The sequence below is a fragment of the Canis lupus genome, chromosome 11 (genome assembly GCF_003254725.2).
Source record: "Canis lupus dingo isolate Sandy chromosome 11, ASM325472v2, whole genome shotgun sequence".
NCBI classification, from domain to species: domain Eukaryota; kingdom Metazoa; phylum Chordata; class Mammalia; order Carnivora; family Canidae; genus Canis; species Canis lupus.
The window spans coordinates 47,588,910-47,607,526 of record NC_064253.1 but is presented as its reverse complement, the minus strand read 5'-3'; the positions used below and the strand labels follow the sequence as shown (position 1 = coordinate 47,607,526).

The 18,617-nt window shown below is 33.1% G+C and overlaps 1 protein-coding gene across 1 annotated transcript in view; it reads left to right on the top strand.

Moving 5' to 3' along the window:
- The first annotated feature begins 1,579 nt into the window (after positions 1-1,579).
- The window catches only part of LOC112649712 (chorion-specific transcription factor GCMa-like), a 77,098-nt gene continuing 60,060 nt past the window's right edge, over positions 1,580-18,617 (top strand). Inside the window, 1 exon segment of the mRNA XM_049115947.1 lies at positions 1,580-1,676. Within this exon segment, the coding sequence (XP_048971904.1) occupies positions 1,580-1,676 (97 nt within the window).

The window sequence follows — 18,617 nt, the reverse complement described above, 5'->3', positions numbered from 1 at the left end:
AAAGTATATAAGGTGTTTGTTGGTAAAAAATAATTAGTGGTGGTTCTTTTCTCTGTGGCAGGATTATAGGTAGAAGAGACTATTACAAAACAAGAGTCACTGAAAGCAATGACATTGATAAAACCCTAACATTACAGAGGCCATGTTGTTAACCTAAGAAGTCAGATGGATATAATTGTTTAATTGTTATAAATGACATAGTTGGAGTGATAACCAAATAATCAAGAACTGCAAAGCAGGGCAGCCCGAGTGGCTCAGTGGTTTAGCGCCACCTTCAATCCAGGCCCTGATGCTGGAGACCCAGGATCGAGCCCCATGTCAGGCTCCCTGCATGGGGCCTTCTTCTCCCTCTGCCTGTGTCTCTGCCTCTCTATCTATCTATCTATCTATTTATCTATCTATCTATCTCTGTCTCTATGAATAAATAAATTTTAAAAAATTAAAAACAAAGAACTGCAAAGCATAAGGACATGGTTAAGAGAACATAAAATCCCTAGGACCAAATATATAGTGATCTCCAAAGAGTTATAACTCAACTTTCTCATCAGAAGATACAAGGATGCATAACCAAGAGCCTTGGAACAGTCACCAAAATAAGAAGTGCTGCTCCATTGCCCAATTTCTAGTTCTGAGTCAGTTTTCAATTCCAAAACCCATTTGACTAAAAAGAAACTGAGTCCTAGGAAGAAGGACCTTATAACATCATAAGAGGTATATGCTAGAATTATCTCCCAGTCCTTCCTAAAGAGATGTTAAAACATTTACTCAGGTAACTGTACAAGGGCAATATAAAGTACCCAAAGGTTTTGAGGATTATGAAACATAAGTCTGATTTGACATTGATACTACTGATGGCCCTTCTCAAATTTGGGACAAATTAGAGCAGGATAATATCTGGAGTTCTAGACAGGGTCTGGTTCACATATGATTACATACCCATTTCCGGAATGCACATACTTGGTAGTTGACACAATCCACCCATTGGGTTCATGGCCTTCAAAGTAAGGGTTTGAAGAGAGCATGTGAAAGCCTCTGAAACTGCTATCTCTGGTCATTATAGTAAGTAAAAATTAATAACGTACCTTCAGGAGATTCTGGAAATGAGGGTCACCTTTAAAGATCTAATGATGTATGGTGGTTATCCTCATTATATCCTCATTTTATTAACAACTCTGGTCCTTCAAAATCAGATGAATACTGGAGTATGACAGCAGCCTACAAACTCAATGAAATAAGCCCTTACCACATCTCCTCCACAGTTGAAGCCACTCTGCTAGATTTAAAATGCCTCAGGCACATAACATGTGGCCACTGATTTGAAAAATGCATTATTTTTTTATTCAGGTCAGAAAAAGAGATGAGAAATTTTGCAATCACATGGAGTTTTATCCCAGAAGTATGATTTTATCCCAGAAGTATGTTAATTATCCAGCTATATGTCATAATAGAGTCTGAAGAGATCTGAACTTTCTGAATATTCTGTAGAATATTATATTGCTCAGCCTCTTTCATGGTATTATGCTTATTAGGTTAGATGAACAAAAAGTGGAGAACTAGATAAGACATATATATTTCAGAAATGAAAGATAATCCTTATGAAAAATCAGTAACCTGCAGCATCGATAAAATTTTTAAGGGTCCAATGATCAGATATGAACTGGAACATCCCTTTCAAAGTATGAGTTAATTTATTATACCTTGAATTTCCTTCCATGAAGACAGAGTATAGTAAATATAATACCCAATAAGGCTTTTAATATTCTGGAGGCAGCATATCCCATATATTGAAATACTATTTCAACACATATACTGGGTCACATGAAAGACTATTGCTTGGGTGGGGCTCATAACAAAAAAGAATCAATGAAAGATAAAGATTGGAAACAAGCTTGATGCAATGAACAATAGGCTAGACAATGAACAATAAGCTGGAAGAAGCAGAGGAACAAATTAGTGACCTAGAAGACAAAATAATGGAAAATAATGAAGCTGAACAAAAGAAAGAAGAATTATGCAACATGAGAACAGACTTAGGGAATTCAGTGACTCCATCACCTGAATAACATTTATATTATAGGAGTGCTAGGAGAAGAAAAGAGAGAAAATAGGGCAGAAAATTTATTTTAAGAAATAATAACAGAAAGCTTCCTTAATCTGGGGAAGGAAACAGATATCCAGATTCAGAAGCCACAGAGAACATCCATCAAAGTTTCTCAATAGCAAGTCAGAAAAGAGTGACATGATATATTCAAAGTGCCGAATGGGAGATATAAAGAGTTTCCTAGAAAATAAATAAATAAATAAATAAATAAATAAATAAATAAATAAAACAGAACAAAAACAAAAGCAAACTAAAGGAGTCTGTGACCACAAAACCAGCCCTGTAGGAAATATAAAAGGGGACTCTTAGAGTGCAAAAGAGATACCAAAAGCGACACAGACAGGAAAGAATCAGAGAACTCTCCAGAAAAAATGACAAAACAAATAAAATGGAACTAAATACATAATCTGTCAATAATTACTTTGGATGTAAATGGACTGAATGCTCCAGTCAAAAGATAGTGTCAGAGTGAATTAAAAAAAAACAAACAAAAAAAAACAAAAAACAACCCATTTATATGCTGCCTGAAAGACACTTATTTTATTTATTTATTTTTAAGGATTTATTTGTTTATTTTAGAGAGAGGGAGACAGAGAGAGAGAGAGAGAGAGAACAAATGATGGAGGGGCAGAGAGCAAGGGAGAGTGCCCTCTCCCTTGTGCAGTGCCCTCTAGACTCTATCCCAGCTAATCCCACTGACCTTTAAAACTCCAGGCTTTAAACCCTGCTGGTTGCAAGAACTCATGAAATTCAGCCCCTCTCTTTTTCTAAGCCAATGACTTTAGGGAAGTGCTCTCCTTATGAGTTTCCTTGTGTGCTCCTCTCTCTCATCCTTTTCCATGATCACAGCTCCCTCCCCACCACAGCAAAAGCAATCCACTTTTCCCCTAAACTACATCTCTATACTTCCTATCTTCCTTGATGTGGCCTCTTCTCTCCCTTTAGTTGTTGAGTTTGTTCTGTCAGCCTTCAGATCAATTTCTGGGATGTTTAGGATGATTTCAAAACTATATTCATTTTTAAAAGTACCCTTGCTTGCTTTTGAGCCCGTTAGAAGACCACAGTCCACCAAATGACAGTGCAGCCAAACCGGTGTCACAAGAATATGCGTGATATTCAAGTGATCATTGCCCAGTTTTCAGTATGAATGAGCAAGTGCAGCAGCCCTGGTGTTAAATAGGCATGATGACTAGGAGCACAGACTGTTTGGCTTGGAGGGTCTAGGTTGTGCCACTGGTTGGGTCACAAATACCAATAAAAATGTTAGCTGATAATGAAAGGGATCTAGAATGAATGGAAAATAATATAAGTTGACACCTCAAGACTAGTGTCAGTGATGGGGTTGTGGTTTTTCTCACCAGCTTTCTTAGTTTCCCACAGGGAGCAAGGAAACTAGAATGTTGTAGATCCTTTTCCTTGATTGTGTATGAAAAAGTGCATCTGAATAATAGAAAGAGAAATGGTCTCTCCAGAACTCCTCGGTGGTTTGGCTTAGGACTTATTTCTCCAGCAGACGTCACATGCTGGCTACTCTATCTACCTAAACCTTATTCCCCCTTCCTTCTGCAGTTATTAATTCCCAATGAATATCCAGCATGCCAAACTTCTCAGTGTCTGCTTACAGAGAACTGACTTATAACACAGTAATGTAGAGATATGTCTAGCATAAGGACTATTCATATCACATCTAGACTTTTGTGATTGGTTTTAGGAAGAACCCTCTATCTAAGCTCTCCAGTGCAGGAGAAATAAGACACATATAACTATTTAAATATAGTTATTAAATTAAGTAAAATTTAGAAAATTCAGTTCTTCAGTCACATTTGCCACATCTCAAGTACTCCACAACCACATGTCACCAGTGACTGTCATAATGGAAAGAGTATATCTTGAACATTTCCATTTTCATAGACCTGGACTGTTCCATATTGGACAGTACTCATATAGATGATATAAAACATCTGACACAGATTGTGATAGGTACCAACTCAAATAAAAATGGCTAAAAGAATAGATTGTATTTAACCAAAACAAGATAAGCGTCAGGAGAGGCATGTTAAGTCACCATAGGACATGAGTTTTCAGGGACTTAATTATTATCACAGATTTTCTTACTGATTTCATGTCTCTATCATGTGTGTGTTTATTATCACTAGTGGTGAATATTCTTATCCTTCTGGACGTAGGTACAAATTAGAGGAAACATGATTTCTGTGAATTACAACTTATATTGCCTTGGATATCTCCAATATAAAAATGGTAATAGTCTACATAGTTAATAATTTTGGTAAGTAAAATATCCTATCAAAAGAAGTACCATCACAGATATCACTATCTGCAAGTTTCTATGTTTTATTAAATAAGAAATGTGATTTTTGAGGGATTCATTAAACTGTTAAATTATCTATTAATCACAAGGGCCAAAAATATAATAGAAATAAACCTATGAATTATGTAAAAGAATCTCTTAAGTAATTATTAATTTTCATAAAATATAAATCCTTACAATTTACTTAAGTGTGTATCAAAATGAATTTCCATTTAATGTGTCTGACTGGAAATTTCTTTTATAAAGAGGCTGCAAATACTGTAAGAAATATCTTTAACATTTCATTGCTACAGATGTATGGATAGTCTATCTTTCATAGATGAGGAAGTTAAATGGTGAAGACAAGTGTGACATACACATGTAAGCATATTACATGTCTGTATTTGTTTATTTTTCTAAGAATCATTACTGCAGGGGCACCTGGGAGGCTCAGTAAGTTAAGCATCTGCCTTTGGCTTGGATCACGATCTCAAGGTCCTGGGATAGAACCCTTCATTGGGCTCTCTGCTCAGCAGAGGATTCTGCTTCTCCCTTTCCCTCTGCCCCTCCCCCAGCTTGTGCTCACTCCCCTTCTCTCTCTCAAAAAAATAAATTAAAAAAAAAAGAATCATCTTTGCAAAGGGAATTTGGGGTTTGAGTACCACATTTTTCGCTTACAGCAGAATAAAATTTACTTAAACAAGAAAAAAAATCCACCAAATGAGAAGTTTAAACACATGGCACTGTTAAATATTGCTCTACAATTTTACAACATATTGAAGTTTATTGATTATACCTGAAAATATTTACAACATGATACAATTGTCAAAGCTCTTAGTGACACTGTATAAAAATGAGCCTTACATCATTGATAAATGTTTACTAACTGTTTTCTATTGGATTAGGGCTTAAATTGGGCTTCATAAATAATCCAAGTATTTCACAATAGCATTAATATCTATGAATATCACAAGAATCAGCAAGTATATTTTTGTTTTTTAATTTTGTCTTATTTTTTTATTTTTGATTTTCTATTGAAGCCTGATAAATAATGACTTAAAATTAGGATTAGGAATCTTCTAAAAATAGTTGTACTTTTGTGCAAGGCAAAACAATATTGCATTTGATATTTTAAAATGACTGTAACAGCAACAACAAAAAAGACTGCAACAGGTACTTTGAAAGTTGGTTTATCCTCTGCTATTTGATATAATTGTGGGTTAGTTAAGAAACAAGAAAGCAATATATGGACAAATTAGTTGAAGGTAAATAATAATAGTCTTGAAACTTGCAAATGACTTTGGGTTGTACATGAAAATGTAGATTAAATAATAAAAGTTATTTATTATCCTGAATAAGTTATAAAGTGATCAGTGAATTAAAGCCTTGAAGATCATATTTACAGTTATGTTAATGTTTCCTTTGATTTCAACTTTGGTGGTTATACAATATGCTATGATGATAAGTAATCTATGGTTGTTTGGGGGGATAAAATTATTTAAAAGATGCCCATCAGAGATTATGGGGAAAATAAGCATTTTTTTCTATCTGGTTTACCATAAGCTATGGAAACTAATGTAGGAAAAAAGTCCTTTGACTAAGGGTGATGGCATTTGAAATCTTCAAAAGATGTTTTCAACTGCCTAAAGAACATAAATATACATGGTAATCTAGGAGGGAAAGAACCAAAATTTGATATATGAAACAGAAGTTTCAGAAAGGGCTTCATGTTTGTAAAAATATAAAAATATATATCATAGGAAATCGCTCTGTGTCTTACATTGTTGGAAATGCCTTATTTATTATATTATTATTATTTGAAGTAATACTGTGTTGTTGGTATTTTATTTTCATTTGAAAGGTGATGAACTATCACATAGAAGGTATCAGAGCTAGGACTCTAACTTCAAAACTGTGCGTATTCTCTCCTATCATCTTTAATTTGTATTAAGGAACATACCTTTAGGTTAGATTTACATGTTAGTTTAATATGCTTAGCATATCACATATTTAGGATACATAAAATTAACTTAGGATAATGCTGACAATTGTATTAGAAAGTTAATAATAAAACTACAGTTGTCATGATGATGACAGTTGAGTTACAGTCATAATATCTGTGAAGAATATGCCCTTAAATGTCTAAGGTAGAAACAAATTTTTGCAATGGAGCATGTTAAAGGGTTAACTCTGTGAATGCCCAGACTATTTAGAAATGACTTGCATTGATTTGGCTTCTCAGACAGAAAAGTAATCCTCTCCTAAAAGTTTTACCATTAATATACCCTAACTCCCACCAAGAATTACAGTGCCTTAAAAAATTAAATCTACTTTAAATATAATAGATTCTATTTCATTCTAGCAGTGAATAGTCCAGTGGTTACAGGGAATTCAAGGTTTGCATGTTCTTCGCTTATCATAAGCAGACATAGTACAGAGATTACCTGTGAATGGAATAGGGAAGAAAGGGGGGAAAAAAGCAATTGCTGTTCTCCAGTATTTGAACAGACAGTTGCAATTAGCTTTCTAATGAGTTTGGACAGAGCCTAAGAGGAGATAGGAGCTGTGTATTCTATATGTGAGTACAGGATTCTCATAGACGGTCATTCTTTGCTCGGGTTCATTGCTTCTTTCACTATTACAGAAAGTCTTTCTCTTTCCATTTGCATCAAAATGCTCACTCCACTCCAGTGACCTGTCCTTGTTTAGCTTGGATCTAATTTTAATACTTATTTTCCACGACGTTAAAGAGCTGTGCAATTGGACATGGATTGCTTGCCTTGCTTCCCAATAGTTTAACATTAGAAGTAATTTTAAAACTGGAAGAAAAATGCATTTTTAACTCAATTGTATTTTCACATAATGTGCTTAGTTACTCAGGGCTCCATCATTCATATCTTCTATATGTATTAAGAAATAGATGTAGTGAGCATGTAGTTTAGAAAGACAAGTCTCTGAGATAAATTCTGTTCTATAATCTCTTATGAAAACTACTTAGAACAAAGTAATAGATAATCTGTATTGTTCTTCTGTTAAAACAGCAATTGAATTATGCAATTATCAATCTGTTTATTTAATAAAAGCTGTGTAGTTCTCACCAGTCCCTCAAAAATCTTTTTCTCATTCTTTTATTATATTCCAGTTTGGGATTTAAGAAAATTAAAAAAAAAAACAACTTAATCTCTCTAACACGAAATCACAAAATGAGGGTGCTTTTCATGTCATTATGTATTGAGAGGTTTCAAATAAAGATTCTGTTTTTACAATTTCCTGCTATTCGAAACAGTTTCTAAAATCTAAGAAAAGAGGCACTAAAACTGAAATAAAAGAAAATCAAACAAGAAAACCCACTAACATTATGTGTCTCACACAGTGCCCTATTCTTGTATACTTAATGTATTTTTTGTTACTTCCTATTATGTATTTTGCTGTTAGAATGATTCATACTATGTACATTAAGCTTTCAGGAAATAAAAATGAATAGGTTTTCTTATAATGAACTGCATTATATTTGAGTGATAAAAGAAGGCTGATATATTGATTCCCATACCCAGCATTTCTTATGACTTCCAAACTTTGACTCTGCAAAACATACTATTTATTTAATTTAGTCTACAATTAGAAATATATCGAACATCAGTAAAACATTTTCATTAATTTTTGGACTCAGGTTTCATTGCAGAATTCTGATACATCATAACACATGCTTAGTCAAGTAATGAATTTCACTAATCTATGTGGTGAAAACATTGAATCTTATAACTGCAGAAGTAGATATCCTTAAATCTTATCCTTAAAAATGTAGATAGCTTTAAATCTGAATATCATAAAAGATTATCTTAGAAATTTCAGCATAGATTAATGCAAAGATTATTAACAGAATAATTTATAAACAAATATAGTTTAAAAGTATGCTCTAAATCCAATTAAAGGAGTCAGTTAACTAACCTATGGTTCATGCATGTAATAAGTTATAATACAGGTATTAAAATATAATAATCACAGAATTTTAAAATACTTTAAAATTTCACATTTAGCTTTATGTTTATATTATTTTTTATTTTTACTTTTAAATAAAGACTTGATAATAAGACACAGTGAACAGACTAAAATCTTTATCTTCCATATGGTTCACATTATACCAGCACTTTTTGTGAATACATATAAACAGACATATACCTATTCACAAATGTTTGAATTGAAATACACCAATATTTTTTTACACTGGAATGTATATCCCTATGTTTGTAGGAGTACAGTTGATTTTTAAAATTGGTTCTTTACTCTTTTTTATATTGTGTACATTTCTTATCAGTGGGTATATATTACTTATATATTACTTTTACTTTAAAAAAGAGTACAAAAATGAGATGGTGAATCAACGAATCAGTTATTTTCATTTAAAGAAAATAAACACTTTGCTTTCATAACAAGCACTTAGAGTCTTACCTTATAAATTAATTTCAGATGAGTAAATTCTCCTGTTGTGCTATTTTGACCTTTCCCAGTACTGATAGGATCAGTGATAACAGAGTGGAAGCCCCCATTTTGCATATTTGATTAAATTTGTATATGTACTTAGGATATGTAGCATGTGTGCCTTGGGTTTGTATTACTCTAATGTGTATGTATTTATACTATACCATAATTTTGATAAAGTGATATGAATTTTATTTTTGATAGAATTGACTTTTGAAAGTTATTTATTTTATTTAGAGTGAACCTGTATTTAGTCAATAAATACATACTGAACAGGTATGCCAAGCTTTGTCCTTAGAGCTAGGAATATAAATAAGAAGAGATTTATCACCTCCTAGTAGTGCTTCCAATATCAAGGGTGTATCTTATACATGAATTCCACTTGATATGTCATTATTGTATTTCTGCACAATCATAGAAGTGTGTGTGAGGTACAGTAGCAAAGCAGAAAAATATATGATTATTCTGAGAAAATGAGAGGTAGGAGTTACTTCTGTGAGGAAAATTTGTAGCTGTCAAAGGTCATTTTGGATAAGTATGGTAAACGAATGTACAAAGAGATGTGAAAAAAATTAAGATAGAATATTAGATATATTTTCTATTATTAAACAATTTACTTTATGCTTCTTTGTTTGCGTGTGTATGTGTGTGTTTGAAGTTATGTTTATGGACAATCTCTGTACCCAGAACTGTCAAAAGAAACATTTTATTCACATATAATAGAACATTTAATGCATAAATTTATCCGTATAATTTGGATTAAATTGTTCTAAGTGATTGTAACTTCCAAAGTGAACTCATTCCTGCATTTTTACAATTTCCTTTCATTGGAAAGAAATGATGTAATTATCCTGTATATGTGTAAAACTATGACAAGTTGTAGAAAGCAATTTTCGCAGGTAAAATTATACTCTCAATTATATGTTAGTAGTTATGCAAAGAAACCTGTGTTAATAACATTCATTTCACAAGTGATAGTCTCTAGGTTTGCATTATCCTTGTTTTGTGCCAGAATGAACATTTAAAATTAGTAACACTGATGTATTTATCATTGAAATAACATAAGCATAGGACTAGAACTAGAATTGTATTTATTTCTCATTTACTTATAAGATGATGAAATGTACAAGAAAATTGATAATTAGATTGTTTCTAAAAAGGGAGTAAACAGGAACAAATTGATTTATTCTAGTACTAATTATAAAGAGCACAAGAACAGTAAAATATGTCAAGAGTTTTAAAAACTGATAGCTTAGTAACTATCCAACTTTCCTTTCTGCCTAGCCTCTGGGAACCACCACAGCACTCTTAATTCTATGAATTTGACTATTTTAGGTACCCCTTTCTTTTTAAGTGGGCTCCCAACATGGGGCTTAAAGTCATTACCTTGAGCTCAAGATCTGAGTTGAGATCAACACTGACTGAGGCACATAGGTGCCCCTTTAGATACCTCTTGTAAGTGGAATTGTGTAGTACTTGTCTTTCTTAGACTAGCATATTTCACTTAGTGAAACATCTTCAAGGTTCATCCATGTTGTGGCATAAAGTAAAATATTTGTCTTTCCTTTTTTCTAAGGCTGCAAAGTTTTCCACTGTGAGTAAATATCACATTTGCTCTATCCATTATCTGTCGATGGACATTTAGGTTCCTTTCACATCTTGGATACTACAATTAGTGCTACAATGAACATGGCAGCATTTATATCTCTTTGAGATTCTGATTTCAGTTCTTTTGGATAAATAACCAGAAGTGGGATTGCTGGGTCATATGGTGCAGTTATGTTTTTAATTCTTTGAGGTACTTCAGTATTGTTTTTCACAGTGACTGCAACGTTTTGCTTAAGATGGATAAGCTCTTGAGATCTGCTGCACAACATTGTACCCATAGTCAACAATAATGTATTGTACATTTAGAAAATAGTTAAGAGGGTAGATCTTTGTTGAAAGATTATGTGTTCTTACCAATATAAAATAAAAATTTAAAACAAAAACAAAAACTTTGGGACGCCTGGGTGGCTCAGTGGTTTTAGCGCCTACCTTTGGGCCAAGGCGTGATCCTGGAGTCTGGGGATCGAGTCCCACATCAGGCTCCCTGCATGGAGCCTGCTTCTCCCTTTGCCTATGTCTCTGCCTCTGTGTGTGTGTGTGTGTGTGTGTGTGTGTGTGTTTCATGAATAAATGAATGAAATCTTTAAAAAAAAGAAACCCAAAAGCTTTTGTCAATAAACAAAAATTATTTTAAGATATTGATTGTAGATTAAAAAGCAGGTAGTATAAGTGAACATTTGAGAAATGAAATTGCATTATTTTTAAAAAGCTGTCAGCAATAAGCTGAGTAGCCATCAGTTTGAGGAAGAAAATTTTTCTGGTAGAAATTGGAATTGTAGTAATTATTCCCAATTAGTTAATTTACTAGTGTTTATTCTCTGCATAACAGCATTTGCTCTATGTCTAAGCAACATTATGAGAACATTTTTAAAAAATCAACATCTAATGACTTGTATTTTTTAAAGACATAAGGCCACACTTTTTTGTTATAATTTTTATTAAACTATATTTACAGAAAAGCCCCCAATTTATAAGTATATTCTACATGATGATTTATTTTACAAAGTGAACATTTGCATGTAACCAGCATCCAAAGTATTAGCAGCATCCCAGACCATGGCTTTGTATGTCATCCAATTCATGCTACTCTTTTCCTCCAACTTCCCATAACCACTATATTGAGTGCCAATAGCCTGAGTTACTTTTGTGTATATAAAAAAGAAATCGAATTTTAAGTTAAAAAAAAACAGCAAGAATACATTTGGTAGAATTAAAAGATACAAAATCAGTTTAGCGTTCCTGGAATGCTATATATTTGGATAAATATGACATTATATCTGGTACACTTTCATAGAGTGTACCAAAAAGATAATTCTTTAAATTTCCTATGACAATTTTAGTTCAATTTAATATACATAAAAATACTACGCAAACCCATAGGCGAGGACAGATATTGATTCCCATTCATGCATTCTTTCATTCATTAATCAAAACTTAGCAGAAGACTATGCAAGATTGTGTGAGTTAAGAAAACCCAACTAACATTCATTTTCCTGCTCTCAAGAGGCTCAGAGAGAAGTCCAGAATGACAGGTAAATAAATATTTGTAATTTAAAGAATTGAATGCCATTATAGTCCAGGGATATGTTGCAGATGGCAGAACAAAAGAGATAGGTTAGCAACAAAATGAAACATTAAAAACTTTTTCTTTAAAGATACCTCTAGACTAACTTTTTAGATGAAATTAAATTATAAGAGATATTAAGTATTAAAACATATAGTAGATTCTTAGCTTATATGAGTTTTAAGTATTAGATTTAAATAAATGTTAATGCATATGTGTTAAGATAAAAAATACTGCATAGATAAATATGCATAATAACCTTTGTTTTTCCAATTTAAGAAGATTTATAAAGCTCCTGAACTTTTTTGTCAGCTACACCAAAACAAAATTGTATATAATATAAAATATCAGAAAGATTAGTCAATACATAGAAGGAATAAAATAATTGACCATTTTTCCATAAACATTATTTTTTATATTAATTGTTAAGGACAAATAACATTTTCTGATGAGTGGTTTTCCACTTGAGTAACTGCTGGATTATTAAATGAAGTATAACATGTAAGATGCTCTTTATGAACTTAAAAGACATTGTGTATTTTTATTCCTTTTAAAAATTTTTAATTCTTAATAATTCTATAAATATAAGATCATTTAAAAAAAAAACCAGAAGGAACAGGATGGTAGGTAAAACATAGACAAACCTAAGAAAGTATTTCATATGTTAAAGATATCTGGACCCCCATGTTTATTGCAGCATTATTTACAATACCCAAGACACGGAAGCAACCTAAATGTTCATCACTGGAGGAATGGGTAGAGAGAGTGCGGTATATATCTACAGTGGAATATTATTCAGCCATAAAATGAAGGAAATCTTGCCAGGTGACAGCATGGATATACCTTGAAGATAAGCTAAGTGAAATAAGTCAGAGAGAGAAAGGCAAATGTTGTTTGATCTCACCTATATGTGATTTATTTTACAAAGTGAACATTTGCATATAACCAGCACATGGGAACATGTGGGTTCCCTCCTGAGAACCTTAAGACACTGAAATTTAGGTATAAGACATCGTGCCCCAAATATTATATTCTTATTTGTACTGGATGTTCACCCTTATAGTTTTATCTACACCCCTAACAAAACTCTGCAATAGGTCGCTCTTGTGAACTTGGATGTTCCTTATACTTTGAATGGTCATTAACAGTGTCAATAAAAATATATATTTTCTTAGTTCACCTAAACAGATAGAAACAAAAAAGGAATTCATAGATAAACTGAACAAATTGGTGGTTGCCAGAGGAGAGGATGAGTGGTGGGTGCAATGGGTGAAGGGGGTCAAAAGGTAAAAACTTCCAGTTATAAGATAAATAAGTTCCAGGATATAATGAACAACATGGTGACTATAGTTACTAATACTACATTATATGTCTGAAAATTTCTAAGAGAGATCTTAAAAGTTCTTATCAGAAGGAAAAACAAAATCGAATCTGTCTGTGGTGATGAATGTTGACTAGACTTACTGTGGTGATCATTTGGAATACACACAAATATCAAATCATTCTGTTGTACACCTGAAACTAATACAATGGTAGATGTCAATTATATTTCAATTTTTAAAATCATATTCCAAAGAACTTTTGAAAAATATATGAAAGGAAAAGTTGAAAAAAAAGAAAGAATTTTGCTGAGTCTAAAGTCATGTCTCGACTTGAAAACAGACCAAAAAGAATATTACTATGGAGTTATATTTTAAAAGATTAAAGTATTCCTCCTGAACTAGGGGTGGTGGAAGGGGAGGTGGGTGGGGGGTGGGGGTGAATGGGTGACGGGCACTGAGGGGGGCACTTGACGGGATGAGCACTGGGTGTTATTCTGTATGTTGGCAAATTGAACACCAATAAAAAATAAATTTATTATTTAAAAAACAGTATTCCTCCCTGAAATAAATAAAACTATGGAATTTGAAATGGATGACATCAGCTGGAAAAGATCTTAACATTAAATAGTTGATGAATTGTATTTTGTATTATTTGTGAACTCACATGAATTATCTCCCAGGTTAGCCTTAGTTAAATGTAGATTTTAATAGTGCATAGTGAAGGGCTCTGCACACAGTACTTCCTAAATAAACATGGTTGTTTGAGGGACTTTTGCATAATATGAAAGCAGTTAGTCTTCGGAGTGTAGGCACAAAGGTACAGTAAGATTTTCAGTTGACAGTTGTGTGCACTGGTATCCACCAATATGTACTCACGGAGTGGAATAAGAAGGATCAAATCATCATACATTAAAATGCCAAAGAAGCAGAAAGTAGAAAATGTTGGAAAATGGAGAATATTAGGGAACATACACAGATACTGAGTTGCATGTAATATTTAATCCTTTTTATTCATTGGATGAATTTTCTCTTCAAAAATGTTTGTGTGTGTGTGTGTGTAACTTCCAATACACATGGGGAGCACTGAGAAGAATATTTCAAAATAGTTCATATACTGACAGTCTCAAATTTAGGTTAAGGGGAAAAGTAATGCACGTGTTTTTACTCATAAATATTCAACATTCTACCATCCAAAATCAAGTACCACTAATTCAATAACACAGGTACAAGGTGGAAACTAGAAAGACAATAATGACTTCTTTGATATGTAGAAATTAGATTCAAGCTTTTGATTCTTAGAAAATATATGTCAGGGGCACCTGGGTGGTTCAGTCAGTTGAGCATCTGCCTTTGGCTCAGGTAATGATCCAGAGGTCCTTGAATCAAGCCCCTGTGGAGCCCTGCATCGAGCCCCTAGTTGGGCTTTCTATTCAGGGAGGAATCCTGCTTGTCCCTCTCCCTCAGCCCCTCCAATTGCTCATGCTCCCTCTCTCTTACTCTCTCTCTCAGATAAATAAATAAAAATCTTAAAAATATATATATCTTCAGCAATGCACATGAATAAGTAATTACCTTAAGATCATTAATAATCTTACTTTATATTAAAGTCTTACTGATGACATAAGAATAAGTAATGGCCTTAAACTATTAATAATTTCATGTATTAATAATTACCAATTTTATTAATAGCTAATTATTAACAATTTATAATCTGTCTACGTTTTTCTGTATTTACCTATCTACAATTCTCTCTCACTATAAATCTATTTATTTCCAGTGATTACCTTGTCCACTTTCCTTTTAAATCAGTGTCAGTTTTAATTCTTTGATTACTTAAGACAGGTTGGTGAGAAGTAGAACAAGAGAATCATCCACCATGTGTTACAGAAAAATTATTTCTCTCTTTCATCAGTATTAGTTGTTTATATTTTAGTATATGGGTCCTCTGTTGTTTATTCTATTGCAAATATACTTATACATATTGAGACTCATTTTCACTCTCTTCGTGGTATCTTTTACTGAAAGTTTTAAATTTTAATGGAATGTTATCTTTCACTTTGTGGTTATTGTCTTGTTTCACTTGTGTAAGAAAATTAAGAGTAGGAAGGTAGTCTTCTAATGTTTCCTTTTAGAAAACTTATCATGTTTTCATTTGGATCTAATATCAGTTAGGAATTGGTGATGCATGAAGTAAGGTTCATGGTCAAAATTCAAGTTTTCGGGCAGCCTGGGTGCCTCAGCAGTTTAGCATCGCCTTTGGCCCAGGGTGTGATCCTGGAGACCTGGGAGCAAGTCCCATGTCAGGCTCTCTGCATGGAGCCTGCTTCTCCCTCTGCCTGTGTCTCTGCCTCTCTCTCTCTCTCTCTCTGTCTCTGTCTCTCATGAATAAATAAGTCAAGTCTTTAAAAAAAAAAAAAAAATTCATGTTTTCCATTTGAAAAAGACACTAGCACTACAGTCCTATTTTTTTTATCATAAATGAAATAAAATAAAAAATAAAAATTTTCCTAATTTGGTCTACCTTGATTATCTTTATATCACATTATCTTAATTATGCTAACTTTACAATAAATCTTGATATATGGTAATCTAAAGTTTTCAGATTTAGTCTCCATTTTAAATATTGTTTTAGCTATTTTTAGACCATTTTGTTTCCATATAAATTTTGAAATCACCTTCACAGAAAATATGCACTGGTACTTTGACAAGGATTGCATTAAATCTATATATTATTGAGGGAAGGGTATTTAACTACTAATATTTTGTTACCCATACCGTTATGCAAAAGGCTTTTTTTTTTTTACATAAGATAAATAAAGAGATAGACAAATATTAGCAATAATGATTCTGGAAGAGTAAAATGTAAATCAAAAGCTATGAGTGTTAAATAGGGCATAGAAGTTTGAAATAAGGATAAGTTTGATAAGCATACGTGGAGGAACAAGATACAGTTGAGGTCATGGGAGTGGAAAATAAATCTGTGTGGTTATTTAGAAAAATAGAAAAGCACAAGGCCAGGATAGTGAAAGAAACATTTTTGAGTGTCAGGCAGTAGAACAGGGTCCATGAAAAAAGTCAGAAAAAAAGTAAAATGAAACTTGTCCAGAAATACCCATAAACTTGAAATTGTCCTTAAAGAAACACTAACATTAGGATGGAAATGAAGAATGGGGACATGTTTTACCTTGGAAATTGAATGAATAAATAAACAGAGGGGGATTACAAACCATAAAACAAGTTGTTATAACTTTTTTGAATTAGCATTAATTACATGGAGCATGAGGTGCTGGATGAGAAAATGCAGTTCAACAACAGACAGCGAGAGAAAGTGAAATGGACAAGTTTATTAGGCACAGGTCCTGGGGGAAGTACACAGCACCTTTTGAGGAACCATTCCAGGAGGTCAAGGCAGGTTGCAGGCAGAGAGAGATAGGATCTGAGGCACATACCTTTATTGAGGTCTGTGGTTGGGTGGAGTGCTTTTGGGTTCCTGGGCTGACTGGATTGGTCAACTCAAACCAAAGAGAGCAGAGTTTTGGTAAACTCTAAAAGGTGCAAAAGAGGAAGACACTGGGAGGCAGGAGAGACTTGATCACAAGGGCTGTTGGGGAAGTCATATCATGATCTTACATTTGCTTGTGACTTTGCAGTCTCCTCTGCAGGGCATGCTCTTGAGTGAGAGGGCTGGTGTCAGTGTAAAGTTCCTGCAGGCCTTTTGGCCAAACAAAATGAATACTGAGACAGTAATACTATGGAGTTTAGCCAAACTCTCAACACAAGCCATAAGTTTGGGAGCTGGTTATGCAATTTGCAGGACTCAGTCCAAAATAAAAATTTGAGCCCCTTATTTTAAAATCCAAGAAAAATATTGTTAACAATACTACAAAATAAAGCTTTTTTCCCTTTCTTCAGTGATCTCTATCTTTCAAATTGTTGTGCTGCTTTTTACTTGCTGTTTAAAATCATTCAAAGTAATGGAAAATTAAAATTGTAAATAATTAGCATGAATTTTACTGTTCATCCTTATATTGTGGAATTCCAATTTTAAATGCAAATATAAGAGCATTTTGCTTATAATGTGGAATAACCAAATTACACAATTTGTGTTTGGTAGCTCATGCATACAAGTATATTGGAAATGCTGCACAAAACTAACTCAACAGTTTATATTTCACTATGTGATTCATGTAAATTCTACCAACACTCTCTACCTTCAGCACACTGGTGAATAAAGAAGGACAGAATAGAAAAGGAAGTAACTACAAGTTATGTTTACTGTGGCAGACACAGTTACTGTACATATCTCCTCTGCTCATGCTCTTGTTTCACTGTCCCAATAGACTTCACTGACAAACACACAGTTCAAAGATTAAGTTGTTAAGAATTTAAAGATAGTGAAAGCAGAGCAAGAAACACAGTGTGAGACATTTCTGAGCCAAGAGCCTGCATAGGTCATGTGTTCATGAAGCTGGCCTGGATACAGTTAGAGTATCTCCATAAATCTGGATGATAGGAGATTCTGAAATGTAGCTGGCTGCCTGACCTACTTTTCATGTACTCAACATTTTATTTACTATACGTGGTCGTAGTTCATTCTATAGCTTCAGTACATTTTTTTTTAAATTTTTCCCAACCCATTTGCTCTATTCATCTAGATTTCACTTGTTTGTTACTGTTTTTGTTTTTTAGTTTGGGCTAACTATAATTAGAGACAACATTTAAATACAATATAGGTGATATATCTTGCTTTCATATTACTTTGAATTTCCAATGCTTTCAATTTGGCTGAAGCCAAAGGAACAAATGTTGACTCTAAGGTGAGTATGCAATCCCAGGTATTTAAGAAGAATCCAGTTTTACCAGTAAATGAGTAAAGAGTTATGCAATTATTATTGTCAGTTACTTTCTCAACAAATGTGGCGATGAAGATTTTGTGAGGCAGGTTTTTATAATCAATTCATTGATGATAACAGCACTTTAAAACTTAGGTGCCTATTTTACAGCTTTTTGAAAGCTGTGCACTAATTTAAGATTTATGAACTTTGCAAGATGCACTTTGCAAGAACATATTTGTCTATTTTTTATACTTCTAGTAAAACTTTATTTGTGCTGAATATAGAAAATAGGTGAAAAATGAGACTGTCTATTTAAAATTGATGCATTTTACTTATCTGCCTTGTAGTTAGACAAAATTATGATCTAGAAACATTGGTTAAAACAACTCATGTATTTACA